Raw genomic sequence first — 26095 nt, 5'->3', positions numbered from 1 at the left:
GTGTGTGTAACCAGTCCTTCTATTCTTCCAGTTCCTATGTCATTGGAAGTGTGTGTGTGTAACCAGTCCTTCTATTCTTCCAGTTCCTATGTCATTGGAAGTGTGTGCGTGTAACCAGTCCTTCTATTCTTCCAGTTCCTATGTCATTGGAAGTGTGTGTGTGTAACCAGTCCTTCTATTCTTCCAGTTCCTATGTCATTGGAGTGTGTGTATGTAACCAGTCCTTCTATTCTTTTAGTTCCTAGTGTCATTTGGAATGTGTGTGCGTGTAACCAGTCCTTCTATTCTTCCAGTTCCTATGTCATTGAAAGTGTGCGTGTGTAACCAGTCCTTCTATTCTTCCAGTTCCTATGTCATTGAAAGTGTGTGTATGTAACCAGTCCTTCTATTCTTCCAGTTCCTATGTCATTGGAAGTGTGTGTGTGTAACCAGTCCTATTCTTCCAGTTCCTATGTCATTGGAAGTGTGTGTATGTAACCAGTCCTTCTATTCTTCCAGTTCCTATGTCATTGAAAGTGTGTGTATGTAACCAGTCCTTCTATTCTTCCAGTTCCTATGTCATTGGAAGTGTGTGTGTGTAACCAGTCCTATTCTTCCAGTTCCTATGTCATTGGAAGTGTGTGTATGTAACCAGTCCTTCTATTCTTCCAGTTCCTATGTCATTGAAAGTGTGTGTGTGTAACCAGTCCTTCTATTCTTCCAGTTCCTATGTCATTGGAAGTGTGTGTATGTAACCAGTCCTTCTATTCTTCCAGTTCCTATGTCATTGGAAGTGTGTGTATGTAACCAGTCCTTCTATTCTTAATAATAATAATAATAATACACATTTATATAGCGCTCATTCTCGTGTAAAACACAAGCTCTGGGCACTTTACAATATAAATATCAATTTTAAGTGAAAAAATAAAAAAATAAAATAATAACAACAATAACAATTCATAGCCAAATCAAGGATTCATATAGAGTCAAGAAAAACAAATACAGTAAAAATGTGTCTTGAGATTCTTTTTAAAAGTAGGTAAAGACTTGCACTCCCTCAGACCACGTGGTAGTTCATTCCAAATCTTGGGGCCGAAACAAGCAAACGATCTATCACCAAATTTTGTTCTTGATCTTTTTTCCGAAATTTTCGTTTGGTCATTACATGATCTTAAAGTGTAATTTTCAAATTTACACATGACCACGTGATCTGTGAGATATGCCGGTGCTATACCAGCCAAACACTTATAAACAAGACACGCTGCTTTGTAATATGTGCGCTTTTCAATGGGCAACCAGTGGAGAGAGGCCAACAAAGGGGTTGCATGATCAAATTTTTTTTTGCCAAAAACTAATCTTGCTGCACTGTTTTGCAGTAGTTGCAATTGTTTAATAGAAGCCTGAGGTAAGTTGACAAGCAGCGAGTTACAATAGTCTAGTTTCGAAAAAATGAGGGAAACAACCAATGTTTTACATGTTCCAATTGCAATATACTGACGGATCGAACTGATTTTCTTCAATTGAAAGTATAAAGATTTACAGAGAGCAGAAATGTGAGCTGACATTTTCATTTCTGAATCAAAATAGACACCCAAATTTTTCACAGTCTTTGAAACTTTGATCTTTTCACCCCCAATCAACACCTCAAGACCATCATTCACCTTCAACTGCCCTCTATTTCCCACAATCATCACTTCTGTTTTTGACTCATTCATTTTCAACTTGTTTGCATCCATCCACTCTTTCACATCCGTCACACATTCTTCCACACGTTTCACAATATTTTCGAGATTTTTAGTTTTATCAGTAGCATAAAGTTGCGTATCATCTGCATAGAGATGATAGCGCAGCCCATGACCAGTGATGACATTAGATAATGGAGAAGTATACAAAACAAAAAGAATTGGACCCAAAACAGAGCCTTGAGGAACACCAAAAGACAATGTATGTTGACGAGAAAGTTTATCTAAAATCATAACCTGTTGCTTTCTGCCATCTAAATAAGATTCAAACCACTGCAAGACAGTCCCAGACAAGCCAAAGGTTATATTAAGTCGTTTAATGAGAATACCGTGATCAATAGTATCAAACGCCGCCGAAAGGTCTAACAATGTCAGAAGAGAAACAGAACCTTTATCTAAAACATCAAGCAAATCACTCGCAACACAGCACAGAGCAGTTTCTGTGCTGTGGTAAGAACGATAAGCTGACTGAAATTTTTCCCATAGATTGTTTTCATGGAGATGTTGTGAAAGACGTCTGAGTACAACTTTTTCAAGGATTTTAGAAAGAAATGGCAGATTTGAGACGGGACGGTAGTTACTAAGGTCATTTACATTGAGATTTTGCTTTTTTATGAGAGGCTTTACAATTGCATGTTTATAGATATCTGGGACTTGTCCTGAGATAAGTGACTGATTTATAATATAAGTTATGCAAGGTAACAATTCAGGAAGACATAATTTCAAAATATTAGTTGGTAAAGGATCTAAATCACATGACTTCGAGGAAGATGAAAAAATTATTTTAGAAATTTCTTCTTCAGTTGTTTCTTTAAAACAAGAGAATCCCTGTGAACCCGAAAAAGGGTGGAAATTTATATCTTCATTTTGCACGAGGTCCAAATTGTTCCGAATTTTCGATATTTTTCCCGAAAAGAAATCTGAAAATGCATCCGGCTGCTTTTCTACCGGGATATTAGTGGGTAGACACATGCCCTTTTCTTCCCCTAAAAGTTCCTTTGAAACAGAGAAAAATTCCTTAGTGTCCCTCACTGATGACAGTTTTGTGTTATAATAGTTTCTTTTTGCTCTTTTGCAGGTGGTTTTATACTTATGCTTTTTTGCTTTATATATCAGCCGGTCAATCTCAAGGCCCGATTTTCTCCACGATGCCTCTGCATTCCTTTTTTCCCTTTTGGCAGTTTTTTCACTCTGGTTAAACCACGGAGACGGTTTCCTGGAATTTATTATTCTAGTTGTCTTTGGCGCATGCCTGTCGATGACGTTGCGCAGTACCTCGTCTGTTTTCTGTGCTGATGGTATATCCATTCTTCCTAGTTCCTCTGACAGATTGTTTTTGAAGGAACTAATGTCTATTTTTTTGGTATCCCTAGACACTATCTTGACTTTCTTTGCTTTCTCTTTGATGCATTTGAGAGTTGCCAGAATCAGATTGTGGTCTGAAATTTCTTTTTTGATATTTTTAATTGATTCAACAAGCGAGGGTGTGTCAATGATGAACCAGTCCAAGATGTGCCCCAATCTTTGAGTTGGAGAGGTCACTAACTGAGTGAGGCCATGTTCATTCAGCATATTTTTTATAATTTTAACGAGACTATTCTGATCAACATCAAACTGAATATTAAAATCGCCGATATAAATTTTTCGCTTATTTGATGTGTCTTTTGATACAAAATCTGAAAATTCGTCAGCAAAATCATTCTGTCTCAGTTTGTTCTTTTTGCTTGGGGGTGGTCTGTAGATACAAGTGATTAAAAATGAAATTTGAGGGTAGATCAATGTGGTTTGGACACACTCGAAACTTTTGAACGAAATTGGCCTGTTTTGTATTTTAGACGAAAGAGCGTGTTTGTATATGATGGCGATCCCCCCTCCTGATCGTCCATTTCTTGGGAACGATTCCATCTTGTAGCCGGGAGGTGTCATTTCTTTCATTATAGGTTCATCACCGAACTGACGCAACCATGATTCAGTTATATATAGAATATCGATATCGTGTTGATCTATGACATCGATTATATCGAATGTCTTGTTTCTCGATGACTGTGCGTTAATATGGCCAATACAAATGTTATGATTTCCATGACTTGGTCTTGTGTCATTTGTCAATATTTTTGTTAACGTCTGTGGTGGTCGAGTTGAACGATGACAGTTCACTGGACGTCTATTCTTCCAGTTCCTATGTCGTTGGAAGTGTGTGTGTGTAACCAGTCCTTCTATTCTTCCAGTTCCTATGTCATTGGAAGTGTGTGTGTGTAACCAGTCCTTCTATTCTTCCAGTTCCTATGTCATTGAAAGTGTGTGTATGTAACCAGTCCTTCTATTCTTCCAGTTCCTATGTCATTGGAAGTGTGTGTATGTAACCAGTCCTTCTATTCTTCCAGTTCCTATGTCATTGAAAGTGTGTGTATGTAACCAGTCCTTCTATTCTTCCAGTTGCTATGTCATTGGAAGTGTGTGTGTGTAACCAGTCCTTCTATTCTTCCAGTTCCTATGTCATTGGAAGTGTGTGTGTGTAACCAGTCCTTCTATTCTTCCAGTTCCTATGTCATTGAAAGTGTGTGTGTGTAACCAGTCCTTCTATTCTTCCAGTTGCTATGTCATTGGAAGTGTGTGTGTGTAACCAGTCCTTCTATTCTTCCAGTTCCTATGTCATTGGAAGTGTGTGTGTGTAACCAGTCCTTCTATTCTTCCAGTTCCTATGTCATTGGAAGTGTGTGTGTGTAACCAGTCCTTCTATTCTTCCAGTTCCTATGTCATTGAAAGTGTGTGTGTGTAACCAGTCCTTCTATTCTTCCAGTTGCTATGTCATTGGAAGTGTGTGTGTGTAACCAGTCCTTCTATTCTTCCAGTTCCTATGTCATTGAAAGTGTGTGTATGTAACCAGTCCTTCTATTCTTCCAGTTGCTATGTCATTGGAAGTGTGTGTGTGTAACCAGTCCTTCTATTCTTCCAGTTCCTATGTCATTGGAAGTGTGTGTGTGTAACCAGTCCTTCTATTCTTCCAGTTCCTATGTCATTGAAAGTGTGTGTATGTAACCAGTCCTTCTATTCTTCCAGTTCCTATGTCATTGAAAGTGTGTGTATGTAACCAGTCCTTCTGAGGAATAATAATAAATAGGTTACAGTATATTGGATCATCAGGTGACAAAACTATTTCAGTAGCAGGTTGTATAGGCAGATTCTATGGATGACGGGACGTAAAAGACGAGGATGGATGATCTTTATTGACGACCAGAATATATTTAGACTAGGAAATAAAATGAAATCACTCTGAAACCAGAAGATTAATTTCACAAGGTATGTATCCAGTCCCCCGAAAGCATGGTCTTACACGTCCAATGAGATTGGAACCAGTATTTTGACATCACACTTTTCTTCCCTATTGAGACACATTGGTCAACAATGGAGGGGAGGGGGGAGGGGGTACTCTTGTCATCAAGAGAGAAACTCGAGCCCTGTTGCTAAATTTAATTTTTGATTGTGTCGTTTCCTGTGACAGTTCCCTGCCTGCTATTCATGGAATAATTTGATCCTTAATTGAATAAAACAGGCCTGTAAATCTTCTGTCTATTGTCGGATTCCGACAGTACGATTTTGCTCTATAAGTGCTAAAAAAAATAATAAATAAAAGATAATACTAAAAATAAAATTCATAACACTAAAGAACAGAATCAATAAAAAAGAAAATAAAACACTTCTATTTCGTTCCTCGAAAAAATTAGATTTTATTCCGTTTCAAATGTCGACTTTAAAAAAAAACAAACAAAAAAACAACTTTTTATTTGTCACATCAAAGACAAAACATGCCGTCTATCAGTTAGCTATAATATTATCATGCCACCTACACGCTCCACTAGACGTGGATGTATTCACTGCCTGGCTACTGTGCCACAGCCAGCGAGAGAGGGGTCGCGAAGTTCACGGGAGTCGTCTTCACACACACACACACACACACACCTAGTCAGTAAATAACGCACACACAGAAGTGTGTCTAACCGGACCGGAAGGTTTCTCTCTATTTTGCTACCGACACACATGCATATCTCTGGTTCTTATTTCTCAGTCTCTATGTTTCTTTGGTTCCGTCCCGATGTGAGACAGAAAACGAAATAATTATTTTTCTTCGAAATATATATTCTTCTTCGAAAGCTTTCACACCACCGCACCACCTCTTCTTCTTCTTCGTCTTCTTCTTCTTCGTCTTCTTCTTCTTCTTCTTCTTCTTCTTCTTCTTCTTCTTCTTCTTCTTCTTCTTCTTCTTCTTCTTCTTCTTCTTCTTCTTCTTCTTCTTCTTCTCTTTTTCTTCTTCTATAAGAATTAATCCAAATAAACGAAAGAATCAGCGTAAACATTTAACACAAACAGGAGCGAAGATACATAGCTTCCCATCTCGAGCACTAGACGTCTAGATACACATCCTTCAAAAGGGTAGGAATTGTTCTCTTCCTTTCATTTTACAACTAACTCTGACCTGGGACCTCAAATAATTGGGATTTTTTTTTTTGATACCATAAAATAAGGACCTCGTTATAAATAAGTAGGGGAAAGTGACATGATTTGACTAGTCAATTGACGTGTCATATCTGTGTTGTGTCCATATTTTTGTCCTGTTGTGTCTATATATTGTTCCTGATTTTTATATTTATTAGTATATTTATAAGCATAAATGGTGTTTTAGCCTGTGATTTTGCTGCCAAAAGGCTATCGATAACTTATACTCCAGAGACTCTCCGATCCCTCCAACCCGTGTCACCCCCACCACCCACTATTGACACATCGTTTATTAAAGTAAGAAAGAGGGGGAGAAAAGGAGGAATAAAAACAAAATTGAACAGACGGCCTTTTCGTCCATTTTTACCCTGTGTAGTGACAGGTAATGTAAGATCACTGAAAAATAAAATTGATGAACTGTTTTCACTGTGTCGTTTTAATAGTGACTATCGTCAAGCCTCCATAATAGCGTTAACAGAGACTTGGCTATCTCCTCAAATACCATCATCATGTTTTGATATTGAACAATATTCACTATTTCGAGGAGATCGGACTAATGTAAATAAACGAACTGGGGGTGGGGTGTGCACATATATTAACAACAAATGGTGCCACCCCAATAACTGTCAGATAAAGAAAATGTATTGTGACGATTATATTCAATTTATTACTGTTTCGTCACGACCATATTATCTACCCCGGGAATACACTCATGTCATCATCATCAACGTCTACATTCCACCATCATCAGACAACACCACAGCGAAAAATATTTTGAGGAAAGAAATACAGGATATTCAAATTAAGTCACCCGATGCCGTATTGATGGTCACTGGCGATTTTAACCAATGTAACGATTTTACTCTCCCGGGACTTCATCAATACGTGGACTGCGAGACAAGGGACAAAAAAACATTAGATTTATTCCTGTGTAATATTAAAAATAGTTATAAATGTTTACCCCGTGCCCCATTAGGTTTATCTGACCACTGCATGCTCTTGCTACTCCCCACCTACCGCCCTGTTTTTAAACGTGTAAAACCAGTAAAGAAAAGTGTACAGATCTGGAACGGAAGTGTGTGTGAAGATTTGCGTGGTTGTTTTGAATGCACTGACTGGAATGTTTTTATCGAATCTTGTGATAGTGTGGATGAGCTGAATGACTGTGTGAGTGAGTATTTAAAATTCTGTGAACAGCTAGTGTCTTGTAAAAAAGAAATAAAATATTATCCTAACAACAAGCCTTGGATAACAAAAGATCTAAAACTTTTATTGAACCAAAAGAAAACTCTCTTTACTAGTGGAAACAAAAAAGATCTGAAAACAAAACAAAAAGAGATAAAGAGAGTAATATCTAGTTGTAGAGACAAGTACAAAAATAAAATTGAAAAATGCTTTTCTTCTGGGGATATACGGGACACGTGGCGGGGGCTTAAAACTGCTGTTAACTATAATCCAAAGCCCACGATTATATCAGAAGACATCGAAATTGAAACTCTAAATAAATTTTATTCACGTTTCGACACAGCAAACAAATTTGATATTGAAAATGAAAAACATAAATTAGACAGGGCTTTGGAAGATGAAATGACTATTGAGGTCAGTGAAGAAGAAACGAGATTCGTATTTTCGAAACTAAACGAGGGGAAGGCTGCTGGGCCGGATGGATTGAAAGGAAAATTATTAAAAGAATGTGCCCATCAGCTTTCCCCCATTTATACACATATTTTTAACTGGTCCCTCCAATGCGTTTCGATCCCTGAAATTTGGAAAACTTCAAAAATTATTCCTGTTCCAAAAAAAGAAAAACTTGAAACTATGAACGATCTCAGACCTGTTACACTGACTTCAATAGTCATGAAATCTTTAGAAAAACTTGTTCTTGTTAAAATTAGGAATCAGTTTATGCCATTGAGTGATAGTCATCAATTTGCTTACAAACCAGGACGTGGCGTAGAGGATGCCATTTTGCTGTTTACAAACAACATCTACAGGCATCTAGATCACGCTAGGAGCTATTGCAGATTGCTTTTTGCAGATTTTTCTTCAGCGTTCAATACAATGCAACCTCAGTTGGTTGTTCAAAAATTGACTAGTCTGAATTTAAACAAGTATATAATTGCTTGGGTGCTCGAATTTCTTACGGAGAGAGCACAATATGTTCAATTAGGACAAAACAAATCTTCCTGTATAACTACAAATATTGGTGCTCCTCAAGGTTGTGTATTGTCCCCTGTATTATTCACAATATACACGAATGACTGTAGAAGTCAAAACCTGAGTGTACCTTTAATAAAGTTTGCAGATGACACCGCTCTTCAAGGCCTCATAACAAATGGCAACGAAGTGGCTTATAGGCAAGAAATTGATAGATTTGTGTCTTGGTGTGATGCCCACCACCTAGAGCTTAACATAAGCAAGACAAAGGAGCTAGTGATTGACTTTAGGAGAGTGAAAGAACCGATAGAACCGTTAAAATTAAAGGACCAATTCGTCCAGCGAGTTCCTCACTACAAATACCTTGGTGTAACGATTGATGACAGGCTCAAGTGGGATGAACACTTGAAAATAATTAAGCATAAGATGTGCAGACGTACATATTTTTTATCAAAACTCTCTCAGTTTAGAATAGATAAAACCTTCTGCACATTATTTTATAGAGCAGTAATTGAAAGTGTTTTGTCATTTTGTATAACAGCTTGGGAGGCAATTGCTTAGCAGTGAAAAGGAACAAAATAAATTCAAATATTAAAAAATCCATTAAACGCTATATAAATGATGTTGACGATGTAGATCTTTTATACGAGAAATTTTGTATAAATAAAATAACTAAAATATTAAATGACCAGTATCATCCACTAAGACCATCAATTATTATGTCAGAAAGAAGTGGTCGCCCTTTCTCTATTTCAACGAAAACAGAGAGACACCGAAAATCTTTTCTGCCGTCCAGTATTAGGCTTTATAACAACAAGCAATAATCATTTTATATAATAATTTCTCATTTTTACTTTTAAAAAATATAAATATTAATTTATTAATTTATTTGTTTTGCAATCTTTTCAATTTTCAATTTATAGTGACAGTTTTAACTATTATACAGTGTTGAAATTATTCATATTATAAAGTGCAGCTCTGGTTATAGAGCTGCTCCTTTTTAAAAAATATATACAGTAAAATTACTTTAAACCGAAAGAAGCTAAACCGAAAAATACTTTAAACCGCAAAGAATTTAATAAATTGTACTAGTTTCTTCATTTTCTTTGTACTAATTCTTACGATGAACCGAAATACTTCTAAGCAGGACTTTCTTTAAACCGAAACAACTTGAGAGCACCTTCCCTTTTTCTCTCTATATTTTTCTTCAAAAATTCGGGAAGGAGGCCACACATAATAATGGCCGGCGATATTAAACAGAGCGTAAGTATAAGATGAGGGTGATGGGTGGGGTGGGGGGAGGCAAACACTTCAATCACTGCACTTGGGCTTGGCCAACACCACAGTCGCACAGACTGGAAAAGGAAGACAGCGGGTGACTGGCAGGCGAAAAATGAGGAAAGAGGGGAGTTGGGGTGTAGAATCATGCAAGCGAGATGTTCTTGCTCATGTGTTGATGCTTTGGAACTGACTGGATTTTCAACAAGACGATAAGGAGGGGGGGGGGGGGGGGGTAGACAACTTACCATTGAAATGCCATTTCATTTCCACTTTGTTTAAATGTGTGTGTGAAAGGGGGGGGGGGGGGGAGGTTCTATGTTTTTAGGCCTTTGAACCTAATGGCTTTTCAACAAAAGAGGGGTGTGGTGTATAGTAGACAGCTTAGCATTGACACGCCTTTTCATTTCCATTTCACTTCTCCTCTGAGTAGCAGCGCATCATTCATTATCAATTATCGCACAAGAACTTTCGGTCTTATTTTAGCTTTGCATTTTACTAAAAGATGTCTAAAAGAAAGCACTGTGCTTACACGTTGGAGTTTAAATCAAAATACTATGTGAAGTCAATGAAAAAAAAGTTGATCAAGACGGAGATATGTAAAATACACGACATCCCGAACTCAACTCTTTCAACAATTTTGAATTGAAAACGAAAACCCCCAAAAATATTTTTGAAACAAAAATATATATATATATATTTAAAAAATTGATGGTTACGAAGACGGTATTTATTCAACAACTCCATTTAACGGGAAACCCATGATACGATTAAATGAGCAAATTCCTTAAATAGTTACTACCCTTGAAAAACATTGCAAAACGGGAACTTGCTTTAAACCAAAATGTCTTTAAACCGAAATGGTTTAGAAGGTCCTCAAAATTTCGGTTTAAAGTAATTCTACTGTATATACATCCTATTTCCATTGTATTTTTATCTTATTGTGTAAATTATAACACGTCTGTACAAAAAATTTCCTTTTTGGGATGCAATAAAGTATTATTATTATTATTTCTATTTTCGCGTGTTCAACACCAACCATTTACAGGCCTGATAAAAAAAATACGAAAATCCTGGTTGGATAGATTCATGGAATCTGTCCATTGATTTATAAACAAACCAAAAAAAAAAGATTTATTTGTTTGTTTGTTTGTTTGGCCTCCCCATGTTATGATGGTATTTTTATATTTGTTGTGTCCCTTGAGTTTTTGTTGTCTTCAATCTGAGTGGTGACGTCATCACACCTTGATACAAATGACATAATCCCTGTCTCCTCCTCTCTCCTCTAACCACCATTATATGTCTTTCCCAAGGTCCCAACCTGCCCATTGAACACTTGTCCAGACACCTAGAGCTGCCAAAGTGGCCATCCTATGGTCTGTTTTAAATGAATGGGTTGTCTGGCATCATAGATACAGTTTAATAAAGTTACTTTGGGCGCGATTATTTGGATACAGTGGAATTGTGTTATACCAACACACCCTGGCCAAGAAAGATTGGCTGGCTTTACCCATCATCAACGAAACACACATTACTTTAAAGATATAGGACAGAACATTTTGGAGCAACAAGAGGTGTTTGTTGACTTGATGGGAATCCACTGTACTTGACACCTCTTCTATTTACCGATCATTCATTTTAAAAGTTTTATCACATTGTACAAGAAACATTGATGTTTTGTTGACTAACTGAATGGTGAGAAGGCAAACACAATGTTTAGAGTTATAAAAGAAAATAATCAACAGATAATAAATAGATAGAGCATTCAAAAACATAAAGCAGAACCAATGATAATAAATAAATAGAGCATTCAAAAACATAAAGCAGAACCAATGATAATAATAAATAGAGCATTCAAAAACATAAAGCAGAACCAATGATAATAATAAATAGAGCATTCAAAAACATAAAGCAGAACCAATGATAATAAATAAATAGAGCATTCAAAAACATAAAGCAGAACCAATGATAATAATAGATAGAGCATTCAAAAACATAAAGGAGAACCAATGATAATAATAGATAGAGCATTCAAAAACATAAAGCAGAACCAATGATAATAATAAATAGAGCATTCAAAAACATAAAGCAGAACCAATGATAATAATAGATAGAGCATTCAAAAACATAAAGCTGAACCAATGATAATAATAGATAGAGCATTCAAAAACATAAAGGAGAACCAATGATAATAATAGATAGAGCATTCAAAAACATAAAGCAGAACCAATGATAATAATAAATAGAGCATTCAAAAACATAAAGCAGAACCAATGATAATAATAGATAGAGCATTCAAAAACATAAAGGAGAACCAATGTAAATAATAAGCATTCAAAACATAAAGGAAACATGATATATAATAGGATTCAAAACATAAAGAGAACCAATATAATATAGATAGAGCATTCAAACATAAGGAACCAATGATAATAATAGATAGAGCATTCAAAAACATAAAGCAGAACAATAATAATAATAGATAGGCATCAAAACATAAAGCAACAATATAATAGATGGCATTCAAAACATAAGCAGAACAATGATAATAATAGATAGAGCATTCAAACATAAGCAGAACAATAATATATATAGGCATTCAAAACATAAAGCGAACATGTATAATAATGAGCATTCAAATAAAGCAGAACAATAATAATAATAGATGAGCATCAAAACATAAAGAGACCAATGATAATATAGATAAGCATTCAAACATAAAGGAACCAATGATAATAATAGATGAGCTTCAAAACTAAGCAGAACAATGATAATATGATAGGCATTCAAACTAAGCAGACCAATATAATAATAGATAGAGCATTCAAACTAAAGCGAACATGATAATATAATGAGCTCAAAAACATAAAGGAACCAATGATAATATAATAGAGCATTCAAACTAAAGCAGACATAATAATAGATGGCATTCAAACATAAGCGAACCAATGATATAATAATAGAGCATTCAAACTAAAGCAGAACCAATGATATAATAATAAGCATTCAAACAAAGAGAACCAATATAATAATAGATGAGCTTCAAAAACATAAAGCGAACATGATAATAATAGATAGAGCTCAAACATAAAGCAGAACAATAATAATAATAGATAGAGCATTCAGAAACATAAGAGAACAATAATAATAATAGATAGAGCATTCAAACTAAAGCAGAACCAATGATAATAAATAATAGGCATTCAAACTAAAGCAGAACAATAATAATATATAGAGCATTCAAAACTAGCGACCAATATAATATGATGAGCATTCAAACATAAAGCAGAACAATGATAATATATGAGCATTCAAAAACATAAAGCAGAACCAATATAATAATAGATAGAGCATTCAAAAACATAAGCAGAACCAATGATATAAATAAGTCAAAAAAGGAAGTAATAGATGACATTCAAAAATAAGCAAATATAAGATGGATCAAAAGAGACTATATATTGGTTCAAAAAGACATTAATATGAGTTAAAACATAAAGGATGTATATATGAGCTTCAAAAGGACATAATATAAAGTAGAGCATTCAAAAAAGCAGAACCAATATAAAATGAGCATTCAAAAACATAAAGCAGAACCAATGATAATAATAGATAGAGCATTCAAAAACATAAAGCAGAACAATGATATAATAGATAGGCATTCAAAAACATAAAGAGAACCAATGATAAAATAATAGAGCATTCAAAACATAAAGCAGAACCAATATAATAATAATAGGCATTCAAAAACATAAAGCAGAACAATGTAATAATAATAGAGCATTCAAAAATAAAGCAGACCAATGATATATAGATAGAGCATTCAAAAACATAAAGCAGAACCAATGATAATAATAGATAGAGCATTCAAAACATAAAGCAGAACCAATGATAATAATAATAGAGCATTCAAACATAAAGCAGAACATGTATAATAATGAGCATCAAAAACATAAAGCAGAACAATGATAATAAGATAGAGCATTCAAAAAAAGCAGAACCAATGATATAATAATAGAGCATTTAAAACATAAAGCAGAACCAATGATAATAAATAAATAGAGCATTCAAAAACATAAAGCAAACAATATAATAATAAGAGATTCAAAAACATAAAGCAGAACCATGTAATAATAGATAGAGCATTCAAAACATAAAGAGAACCAATGATAATAAGATAGAGCATTCAAAACATAAAGCAGAACAATGATAATAATAGATAGAGCATTCAAAAACATAAGCAGAACCATGATAATAATAGATAGAGCATTCAAAAATAAAGCAGAACCAATGATAATAATAATAGAGCATTCAAAAACATAAAGCAGAACCAATGATAATAATAATAGAGCATTCAAAACATAAAGCAGAACCAATGATAATAATAGATGAGCATTCAAAAAAATAAAGGAACCATAATGATGATTCATAAGCATGATATAGATAGAGCATTCAAAACTAAAGAGAACCAATGATAATAATAGATAGAGCATTCAAAAACATAAAGCAGAACCAATGATAATAATAGATAGAGCATTCAAAAAATAAGCAGAACCAATGAAATAATAGATAGAGCATTCAAAAACATAAAGAGAACCAATGATAATAATAGATAGAGCATTCAAAAACATAAAGCAGAACCAATGATAATAATAGATAGAGCATTCAAAAACATAAAGAGACCAATGATATAATAGATAGAGCATTCAAAAACATAAAGCAGAACCAATGATAATAATAGATAGATTCAAAAACATAAAGCAGAACCATATAATAATAGATAGAGCATTCAAAAACATAAGCAGAACAATGATATAAATAATAGAGCATTCAAAAACATAAAGAGAACCAATATAATAATAGATAGAGCATTCAAAAACATAAAGCAGAACCAATGATAATAATAGATAGAGCATTCAAAAACATAAAGCAAACCAATGATAATAATAGATAGAGCATTCAAAAACATAAGCAGAACCAATGATAATAATAGATAGGCATTCAAAAACATAAAGCAGAACCAATATAATAATAGATAGAGCATTCAAAAACATAAAGCAGAACCAATGATAATAATAATAGAGCATTCAAAAACATAAAGCAGAACCAATGATAATAAAGATAGAGCATTCAAAAACATAAAGCAGAACAATGATATAATAATAGAGATTCAAAACAAAGCGAACAATGATAATAATAGAAGACACAAAACAAAAGCAGAACATGTTATAGGAAAACAAGAAAAAGAAATAATAAATTATCAAAAATTGAAAGACAAATTAGAGTTCAACATGTTAAAGCAGAGACAATTTTAATGTTGGTAAATAACAGATGTAATTTATATGATAGTTTAATGCAGAACAATGATATATGTGTGAGCTATTTTCAAAATAAGCATTCAAAAACATAAAGAGAAACCAATGATAATAATAGATAGAGCATTCAAAAACATAAAGCAGAACCAATGATAATAATAGATAGAGCATTCAAAAACATAAAGCAGAACCAATGATAATAATAGATAGAGCATTCAAAAACATAAAGCAGAACCAATGATAATAATAGATAGAGCATTCAAAAACATAAAGCAGAACCAATGATAATAATAGATAGAGCATTCAAAAACATAAAGCAGAACCAATGATAATAATAGATAGAGCATTCAAAAACATAAAGCAGAACCAATGATAATAATAATAGAGCATTCAAAAAACATAAAGGAGAACCAATGATAATAATAATAGAGCATTCAAAAACATAAAGCAGAACCAATGATAATAATAATAGAGCATTCAAAAACATAAAGCAGAACCAATGATAATAATAGATAGAGCATTCAAAAACATAAAGCAGAACCAATGATAATAAATAAATAGAGCATTCAAAAACATAAAGGAGAACCAATGATAATAATAGATAGAGCATTCAAAAACATAAAGAACAATGATAATAATAGAAAGCATTCAAAAACATAAAGCAGAACCAATAATAATAATAATAGATAGAGCATTCAAAAACATAAAGCAGAACCAATGATAATAATAGATAGAGCATTCAAAAACATAAAGCAGAACCAATGATAATAATAGATAGAGCATTCAAAAACATAAAGCGAACCAATGATAATAAATAAATAGAGCATTCAAAAACATAAAGCAGAACCAATGATAATAATAAATAGAGCATTCAAAAACATAAAGCAGAACCAATGATAATAATAAATAGAGCATTCAAAAACATAAAGCAGAACCAATGATAATAATAAATAGAGCATTCAAAAACATAAAGCAGAACCAATGATAATAATAAATAAAAGTAACAAGAAAATCCCAGAAAACAAAGGAAAGAAATGTTGATATGAAATTATCAAAAGAAATTGAAAGTACAAAAATCTGACGAGTTCAACGATTGTGAGTTTTTTCGACACAGCATGAGACAATATTTGAGGTAACTGTTTTGTGGTCAAAATGTGAACAAGATATGTGAATGTTTATGATGCGTATATGTTTGTTTATGTTTCTATGCATATGTGTGTGTTTGTGACCTCTGACCTTATCTGATGTTGATTCTATATGAAGTCACCAAGGATAAATGTGTATGGTCAGGTTGATCGGAAGCTTCAATGTGATTACTCACTCACCTTCCTCATTCATCTCTAGTGTTTCATTCATCGCATTTTGTTGACAAAGGGGAAACCCAAAACGTCCGTATCATCTGTCTCCATTACTGAAATGGAAGCTTGTATTGTTATTTATTTCTTGGAGCTTCAACCAGCAACATTTGTTGTATTCAATTCACCCAGGATGAGATTTTGACGGAAATCCTCATAGCCCAGGGCTTGTTTTAGACTCGAAAGACCTGACACACAAACTGGTAACAATTCATTTCTACAGTTGACGCCAGACTTAAGCACGATAGAAGGGATGGGGGGGGGGGGGGGGTTGGGGAAGGGTTTTTGTGGAATGTATTGGGTTGTCCAGACTTAAGCACGATAGAAGTGGGGGTTGGGAGTAGGGGGGGGGGGGGGGGAATGATAGAGATTGCATCTTGTGGAATGCCTTGGAGTGTCCAGAGGGTTGTTTATACAGTCGTGTCCAAAAGAAATTCAGGTTTTTCTTATGTTGTTATTTTTTCTGTGTTTTAATAAATGTTTTTGTATCTTATATCATTTTAAAGGAGAATGAATTTCCCAACTAAAGGTGAAAAATTCATTTGTCTGCGGCTATCTGTCTTCAAGATCTGTCTGCGGCTATCTGTCGTCAAGATCTGTCTGCGGCTATCTGTCTTCAAGATCTGTCTGCAGCTATCTGTCTTCAAGATCTGTCTGCGGCTATCTGTCTTCAAGATCTGTCTGCGGCTGTCTGTCTTCAAGATCTGTCTGCGGCTATCTGTCTTCAAGATCTGTCTGCGGCTGTCTGTCTTCAAGATCTGTCTGCGGCTGTCTGTCTTCAAGATCTGTCTGCGGCTATCTGTCTTCAAGATCTGTCTGCGGCTGTCTGTCTTCAAGATCTGTCTGCGGCTATCTGTCTTCAAGATCTGTCAGGATATGACCATTTCAAATTGGAGGATGAAATTTGGTCGTCGCAAGTTGGTACAAGAGGACACACTGTGGTGTCCACCATAAAGTTTAGGGTTTGTGACTTTCGTTACTGATCATAACAAGAAATTACCAACATGGGAAGAAAAGTATTGGACTTATAATTGGCAGGAAAGAGGAAAAAGGAACGCCCAAATACTAGATGGTTTGAGAAGGTAAAGGATGATATGAAGGAACTGGGTCAGGAGGAAGATGATGCTCTGAACTGAGATGCATGGAAATGTGGCAATCATTATGGCAACCTTGCAAAATTCGAGATAAGCTGAAAGAAGAAGAAGAACAATGATAATCTTGAATCAAACAAAAGAAGATAGAAATTGCTGTACAAGAAAAAATTTTAACAAAAGAATATTTTGTCCATTAATTTGTTAAAAATTCCGCCGATTGAATTTGCCACATGGAGTTGTTCAGTATTTTATATGAAAGCTGTCAGCTTGCATCACGTCCTAAATGCAGTGTCCTGAATGCTGTGTTAACTCCTTCCAAATGGTATTCAGCGTTTCAAACAAAGGGTCCATGCCGGATTGGAGGGTCCGTTTGAACAAACTCTAAGCGTTCCTGATAGGATTCATATCAGAACTGATACTCAGCCATGGTGATGTGTGAAGATTGTGGTTTACAAGAAATCATTGATTTTGACCATGTGACCATGTGTGAAGATTGTGGTTTACAAGAAATCATTGATTTTGACCATGTGACCATGTGTGTGGAGCGTTGTCCTGCATAAAAAGATTAACATCAAAGTAATTGTTTTCAAAGAAAGGAATGACGCACGTCGAAAGGATTTGCTCAGAGTAATCTTGTGCTCAGAGGCATCCGGTAATTTTGATGAGCAGTGTTTTCTGATTGCCAACAATACCACCCCATTTGTTAACCATACTGTATTCTCAATTTTTAACAGTTGGAACATTGTTTTCATTAGAATGATCATTTTCTCGATGATAGCACAGTTGTCTTCTACTATGAATCCACTTGGAAAGTTGTTTTATCACTGACCTGAACTTTCGACCATTGCTCTTGCCTCCAATGAATGTGACCACAAGCCCAAGCCATTCGTGGTAATATATATAGTTGGGTCGATAACGGACGTGGACGTGTAGCTGGTCTGTTTGTAGTCAGACTTACAAGATTTAGACGTGGACGTGTAGCTGGTCTGTTTGTAGTCAGACTTACAAGATTTAGACGTGGACGTGTAGCTGGTCTGTTCATAGTCAGACTTACAAGATTTAGACACGTGGACGTGTAGCTGGTCTGTTCATAGTCAGACTTACAAGATTTAGACGTGGACGTGTAGCTGGTCTGTTGTAGTCAGACTTACAAGATTTAGACGTGGACGTGTAGCTGGTCTGTTTGTAGTCAGACTTACAAGATTAGACTGGGTACTGTCTGTTGTAGTCAGATACAGATTGACTGGACGTGTAGCTGGTCTGTTCGTAGTCAGACTTACAAGATTTAGACGTGGATGTGTAGCTGGTCTGTTGTAGTCAGACTTACAAGATTTAGACATGGGACGTTTAGATGTAGTGGTCTGTTCGTAGTCAGACTTACAAGATTTAGACGTGGAGTGTAGCTGGTCTGTTCATAGTCAGACTTACAAGATTTAGACATGGACGTGTAGCTGGTCTGTTTGTAGTCAGACTTACAAGATTTAGACGTGGACGTGTAGCTGGTCTGTTTGTAGTCAGACTTACAAGATTTAGACGTGGACGTGTAGCTGGTCTGTTCGTAGTCAGACTTAAAGATTTAGACGGTGACGTGTAGCTGGTCTTTCATAGTCAGACTTACAAGTTTAGACGTGGATGTGTAGCTGGTCTGTTTAGTCAGACTTACAAGATTTAGACAGTGGACATGTAGCTGGTCTGTTCGTAGTCAGACTTACAAGATTTAGACTGGACGTGTAGCTGGTCTGTTTGTAGTCAGACTTACAAGATTTAGACTGGACTGTAGCTGGTCTGTTCGTAGTCAGACTTATAAGATTTAGACGACGTGACGTGTAGCTGGTCTATTCTAGTCAGACTTACAAGATTTAGACGTGGATGTGTAGCTGGTCTGTTCGTAGTCAGACTTACAAGATTTAGACATGGACTGTAGCTGGTCTGTTCATAGTCAGACTTACAAGATTTAGACGTGGATGTGTAGCTGGTCTGTTCGTAGTCAGACTTACAAGATTTAGACGTGGACGTGTAGCTGGTCTGTTTGTAGTCAGACTTACAAGATTTAGACGTGGACGTGTAGCTGGTCTGTTTGTAGTCAGACTTACAAGATTTAGACATGGATGTGTAGCTGGTCTGTTTGTAGTCAGACTTACAAGATTTAGACTGGATGTGTAGCTGGTCTGTTCGTAGTCAGACTTACAAGATTTAGACGTGGATGTGTAGCTGGTCTGTTTGTAGTCAGACTTACAAGATTTAGACTGGATGTGTAGCTGGTCTAGTTCATAGTCAGACTTACAAGATTTAGACGTGGACGTGTAGCTGGTCTGTTCATAGTCAGACTTACAAGATTTAGACGATGGAATGTTGCTGGTACTCTATTTGGTCTTTATGTCCATTAAAGATATTTAGCGTGGAAACGTGACTTCGTCTCTTTCGTTAGTCAATACTAACAAGATTTAGACTCATGTAGCTGGTCTGTTCGTAGTCAGACTTACAAGATTTAGACGTGGACGTGTAGCTGGTCTGTTTGTAGTCAGACTTACAAGATTTAGACGTGGATGTGTAGCTGGTCTGTTCATAGTCAGACTTACAAGATTTAGACATGGACGTGTAGCTGGTCTGTTCATAGTCAGACTTACAAGATTTAGACGTGGATGTGTAGCTGGTCTGTTCATAGTCAGACTTACAAGATTTAGACGTGGACGTGTAGCTGGTCTGTTTGTAGTCAGACTTACAAGATTTAGACGTGGACGTGTAGCTGGTCTGTTTGTAGTCAGACTTACAAGATTTAGACATGGACGTGTAGCTGGTCTGTTCATAGTCAGACTTACAAGATTTAGACATGGACGTGTAGCTGGTCTGTTTGTAGTCAGACTTACAAGATTTAGACGTGGACGTGTAGCTAGTCTGTTTGTAGTCAGACTTACAAGATTTAGACGTGGACGTGTAGCTGGTCTGTTTGTAGTCAGACTTACAAGATTTAGACGTGGACGTGTAGCTGGTCTGTTCGTAGTCAGACTTACAAGATTTAGACGTGGACGTGTAGCTGGTCTGTTTGTAGTCAGACTTACAAGATTTAGACGTGGATGTGTAGCTGGTCTGTTCATAGTCAGACTTACAAGATTTAGACGTGGACGTGTAGCTGGTCTGTTTGTAGTCAGACTTACAAGATTTAGACGCGGACGTGTAGCTGGTCTGTTCGTAGTCAGACTTACAAGATTTAGACGATGTGGGAATAGTTTGTCTGGTTACTCTTACATCTTTGGTCGTTGATGTCGCATTTTTAAAAGGACTATTTTCGTGAAAACGAATGATTTCGTTATCCTCTCCTTCGTTAGTAATACTAGGACAGCCAGATTCTGACTCCATGAAAACATCTGAAAAACACTTGGACATCACGTGGACAATTCCAGCCCATTTTTTGTGTCAACTTGTGACAGCCAAATTTTGTGCTTCAATTTTAAAGGGCCATATCTTGAATACTAACAGCGTAGATAATAACATTTTCATCTGTATATGGGAAATTCAATCTTCTTTAAAATAATATGAAATACGAGAACATTTCTTTAAGTTAAAAAAAACTCCAGAAATAACAAATGAAAAACCTGAACTTTCTTTTTGGACGCTAGTTTGTGACTTTGAAAAATGAGATCTATTCATGAAAGATTCATAGAGCAGTGAAAGATTTAGTAATGATAATAATAATAGTAATAATAATAAAAATAGAATAATAATAATAATAATAATAATAATAATAATAATAATAATAAATAATAATAATAATAATATAATAATGATGATGATGAATGATAATAATAATAATGATAATGGATGATATAATAATAATAAAATATAATAATAATAATAATAAAATAATAATAATAATAATAATAATATATGATGATAATAATATAATAATAATAATAATATAATAATAATAATAATAATAATAATATAATAATAATATTAATAATAATAATAATAATAATAATAAATAATAATAATAATAATAATATAATATATAAAGTTGGTGAGAGTCGTATATTGATATTCTATACATTTTGTATGTTGATGTCGTTGTTAACAAGAGAAATTAGAGATTTATAATATTGTTCTGTACCATAGCTGTGCAACTGTTGTCTGTGACAACGGGAAATGAGATGTGGCAACTGTGTGTCTGTGACCCATAGGCTGTGGCAACTGTGGTGTCTGTGACCCATAGGCTGTGGCAACTGTGTTCTGTGGCAACTGTGGTGTCTGTGACCCATAGGCTGTGACAACTGTGGTGTCTGTGACCCATAGGCTGTGGCAACTGTGGTGTCTGTGACCCATAGGCTGTGACAACTGTGGTGTCTGTGACCCATAGGCTGTGGCAACTGTGGTGTCTGTGACCCATAGGCTGTGACAACTGTGGTGTCTGTGACCCATAGCTGTGGCAACTGTAGTGTCTGTGACAACTGTGGTGTCTGTGACCCATAGGCTGTGGCAACTGTGGTGTCTGTGACCCATAGGCTGTGGCAACTGTGGTGTCTGTGGCAACTGTGGTGTCTGTGACCCATAGGCTGTGGCAACTGTGGTGTCTGTGACCCATAGGCTGTGGCAACTGTGGTGTTTGTGACCCATAGGCTGTGGCAACTGTGGTGTCTTTGACCCATAGGCTGTGCTGGCAACTGTGGTGTCTGTGACCCATAGGCTGTGGTGTTCTGTGGCAACTGTGGTGTCTGTGACCCATAGGCTGTGGCAACTGTGGTGTCTGTGACCCATAGGCTGTGGCAACTATGGTGTCTGTGACCATAGGCTGTGGCAACTGTGGTGTTTGTGGCAACTCTGGTGACTGTGACCCATAGGCTGTGGCAACTGTGGTGTCTGTGACCCATAGGCTGTGGCAACTGTGGTGTCTGTGGTGTCTGTGACCCATAGGCTGTGGCAACTGTGGTGTCTGTGACCCATAGGCTGTGGCAACTCTGGTGTCTGTGACCCATAGGCTGTGGCAACTGTGGTGTCTGTGACCCATAGGCTGTGGCAACTGTGGTGTCTGTGGTGTCTGTGACCCATAGGCTGTGGCAACTTGGTCTGTGGTGTCTTGACCCATAGGCTGTGGCAACTGTGGTGTCTGTGACCCATAGGCTGTGGTGTGTCCTGTGGCAACTGTGGTGTCTGTGACCCATAGGCTGTGGCAACTGTGGTGTCTGTGGCCCATAGGCTGTGGCAACTGTGGTGTCTGTGGGCAACTGGTGGTGTCTGTGACCCATAGGCTGTGGCAACTGTGGTGTCTGTGGTGTCTGTGACCCATAGGCTGTGGCAACTGTGGTGTCTGTGACCCATAGGCTGTGGTGTCTGTGGCAACTGTGGTGTCTATGACTGTGATATAGAACATCCCAATAGAACTTGGATGGCTGTCATCCCTGGAATTCTGGGTCATTTTAAACATCATGTAGAGAATGTTGTCCTGTTTGAATCCATTGGATACTGGCACATCCAGTCGTGAATAAATGTGTGTGTGTGTGTGTGTGAGTGTGTGTGTGATAGTGGATGGAATGTGTGATAACATGACTTGGGATTGGGTTGTTTGTATCAGTCTTGGGGTCCGTGAGTCGACATGGCATTCACGTTTCTAAATCAGCCATGCTTGAGTTTGACGTTGACTGGACTTGAGTTTTTGATATTGTCGCTGTTGGTATTTCAATCTCTCTCTCTCTCTCTCTCTCTCTCTCTCTCTCTCTCTCTCTCTCTCCTTCTCTCTCTTCCCTTCTCCCCTCTCTCCCCTCTCTTCTCTTCTCCTTCTCTCCTTCTCTCTCTCCTCCCCCCCTCCTCCTTTTTCTCTCTTCCCCCTCTCTCTCTCTCTTCTCCCTTCTCTCTCCTCTCTCTCTACCTCCTCTCTCCTCTTCTCCCCCACTTCTCTCTCTCTCTCTCCCTCTCTCTCTCTCCTTCTCTCTCTCTCTCTATCTATCTCTCCTCTTCCCCCCCCCCTTCTCTCTCCATCCCTCCTCTCCTCTCTCTCTCTCTCTCTCTCTCTCCTTCTCTCCTCTTCTCTCTCCCTCCCCTCTCTCTCCTTCTCTCTCTCCCTCTCCCCTCCTCCTCTCTCTCTCTTCTCCTCTCTCTCTCTTTCTGTTCTCTCTCTCTCTCCTCTCTCTCTCTTCTCTCTCTCTCTCTCTCTCTCTCTCTTCTCTCTCTCTCTCTCTCTCTCTCCTCTACTCCTCTTCTCTCTTCTCTCTTCTCTCCTTCTCCCCCCTCTCTCTCTCCCCTCTTCTCTCTTCTTCCTCTCTCCCTCCCCTCTCCTCTCCTCTCTCTCTCTCTCTCTCTCTCTCTCTCCTCTCTCTCCTCTCCTCTCTCTCTCTCTCCTCTCTCTTCTCTCTCTCCCTTCTCTCCTCCCCCCCCCCCCCCCTCTCCTCCTTCTCTCCTCTCTCTCTCCTCTCTCCTCTCCTCTCCTCTCTCTCTCTCTCCCCCTTCTCTCCTCCCCCTCCTCTCTCTCCTCCTCTTCTCCTCTCCTCCTCTCTCTCTCTCTCTCTTCTCTCTCCTCCCTTTCCTCCTCTCCTTCTCTCTCTCCTTTTCTCTCTCTCTCTCTCTCTCTCTTCTCTCCTTTCTCACTCTCCTCTCTCTCTCTCTCTCTCTCTCTCTCTCTCTCTCTCAGAGTATGTTTGTACCACAATTCAACGGTTTGAATTTCACTATTTCCTGTCTTTGTTTGGTTCATCCATACAGCACATTCTCATACAATTCAAACCTGTTCTCCATCCAACACCTCCCCCCCCCCCTTCTCCATCCCCACCCCCACCCTTCTCCATCCATCACCCCCACCCCTTTCTCCATCACCCCCACCAACACTCACTCCCCTTCAGTCCAATTAAATTCTCCCCAAACCCCTGTACGACACACCAATAAAGCTGACCCATACAATCATTGATGTGCTGATATTCATTCAGATCTGACACCAACCTTTTGTTGTGGTTTCCTTGACTCCATGTTTTATTTTGTTGCACCATCTTGTTACATTGACCATGAGGACAGTTGATTGGGTCACCGTGTCTCATCTTGTATTTAAACGCACCCACCCTTTTTTTAAACTGTATTTTCTAAGCACACTCTATACTCCATAAGACTACTAGGGCAATCACATAGAAATGGGGAAAACACTCAAAACGTTGGACTGCTAAGATTGGAAACTGTCCGTGTGGACATTAGAATTAGATATAGATCGAAAGTTTGCACATTGAGTTCGGTTTTTTCCCCTGCTAAACAATGTTTGTTGCTTTGATAATACACTGGACGTACAAGTGTGCAGCCATCATAAGAAAAGAAGGAATCACCGATTGCATTGACACAACGTTGGTGCCACTACTATCTTGACTTATAGTCATTTAGGATTGATGGCATGGCACTGGCATGCACTTATTTGCACGTCTAACAACCCATTTCATTATGGCCTTAAAAATATGGAGCATTACAACAACGTTAAATTAGGCCCCTATTGGAGTTTGGATGTCAGAGCTGCATATATGTACACATCATTTTGCACACAAGCACATCTCTATGTTGTGTTTATATGTGTATTTGTGTTATGTTGTGTGGACACATTTTGTATGTAAGGATGTACGTTCAACCATTTTAAATGTCAACTGAATTACTTGACAGTCAGGGATTGCCCAAGGCATGTTGTGATGCCGATATTTAGAAAACAATAAAGTCTTTATCTGGGCCATTAATATACATAGGGGGTGGGGGGGGGGGGGGGGTGGATCGGCAGAGTCACATTTCAATTTTTTGAAATAAATAAATAATTTTTCAGGTTTAAATACAAAATTTGATATTAGGAACACTCTATTATCTAAACATTCTATTTAATATAACATTATATGAAAGATAAATCAAATATAAATATGCATATGTCCCCCCCCCCCCCCCCCATTTCATAAAAAAACCGGAAAGTGACTCTATTCTTCCCTGGTGCTTTTCAAATGTTTCGTCCAATTTTGGACTTTTCAGACCCAAAGGTTTACATGAGAACAATTGATAGAAAGCCAAAATGATTTCATACATAGTGATAGTGGTCAGACGACACGGATTGTCAGCTTACCAGTTCATCGCCATGTTCTAGAAAAAAATTGTATTTAGAAATTTGGCCAGAAAACTCATCCTTCAAATATCAATTGATTTAGATGACCCACATCTTGGCAAAAACTCTCAAACGCTGAACTTGAAGGAAGATTTCGCCAGGTTTGAGTCTTTGTCATGATGAGGGGCATTTTAAGTTTAATTCAATTGATGTTTTGAAAGATGAATTCTCTGGCAAAATTTTTTAATTCAAGTTTTTTGGTTTTCTTTTTTTAGTATAAGTTATTTTTATTTTGAATTTAAATTTCATGACAGAGTTTTGGAAATTGTACCTCGGCTTTGTTTGATTCCGTTATTTTTTGAGGATTTTTTTTTTTTTTAAATTTTTTATTTATTTATTTATATATTTTTTGGGGTATATTTGTTATTTTCTTTTTTCTTTAAAACTAGCCAGATGGTTTTGTTTGTTCCTGTGACAAGTTTGTTCATCTTGGATGCATGTGTATTTAATGTAATAGTAATAGTAATGATATAACCGTCTCTAATAAAACCTTTTACTAAATAAAGTAATCCACAATTATGAATAAAACAGCTTGAGAATACAGAACAAATACCGAACACAGAACGCTTTGGCCTCAAAACCC

The 26095-nt window shown here is 36.8% G+C and overlaps 1 protein-coding gene across 3 annotated transcripts in view; it reads left to right on the top strand.

Annotated features, from left to right (window-relative positions):
* Positions 1-26095, top strand: part of LOC144955886 (AP-1 complex subunit sigma-2-like) — an 83120-nt gene that overhangs the window by 35916 nt on the left and 21109 nt on the right. The window contains exon 5 of one of the 3 annotated variants that reach the window (XM_078886145.1): positions 16450-16521. The exons of the other annotated variants lie outside the window; for them this stretch is intronic. Coding sequence (XP_078742271.1) covers positions 16450-16494 — 45 coding nt within the window. The 3' untranslated portion in view covers positions 16495-16521. Of the gene's footprint in view, positions 1-16449; positions 16522-26095 lie in introns of those variants that run through there. 3 annotated transcript variants of the gene reach the window in all.

The sequence above is a fragment of the Berghia stephanieae genome, chromosome 10 (assembly GCF_034508935.2).
Source record: "Berghia stephanieae isolate SIO BIC M18660-M18661 chromosome 10, UCSD_Bste_1.3, whole genome shotgun sequence".
NCBI classification, from domain to species: domain Eukaryota; kingdom Metazoa; phylum Mollusca; class Gastropoda; order Nudibranchia; family Aeolidiidae; genus Berghia; species Berghia stephanieae.
This window is presented reverse-complemented; position numbering and strand designations above follow the sequence as displayed.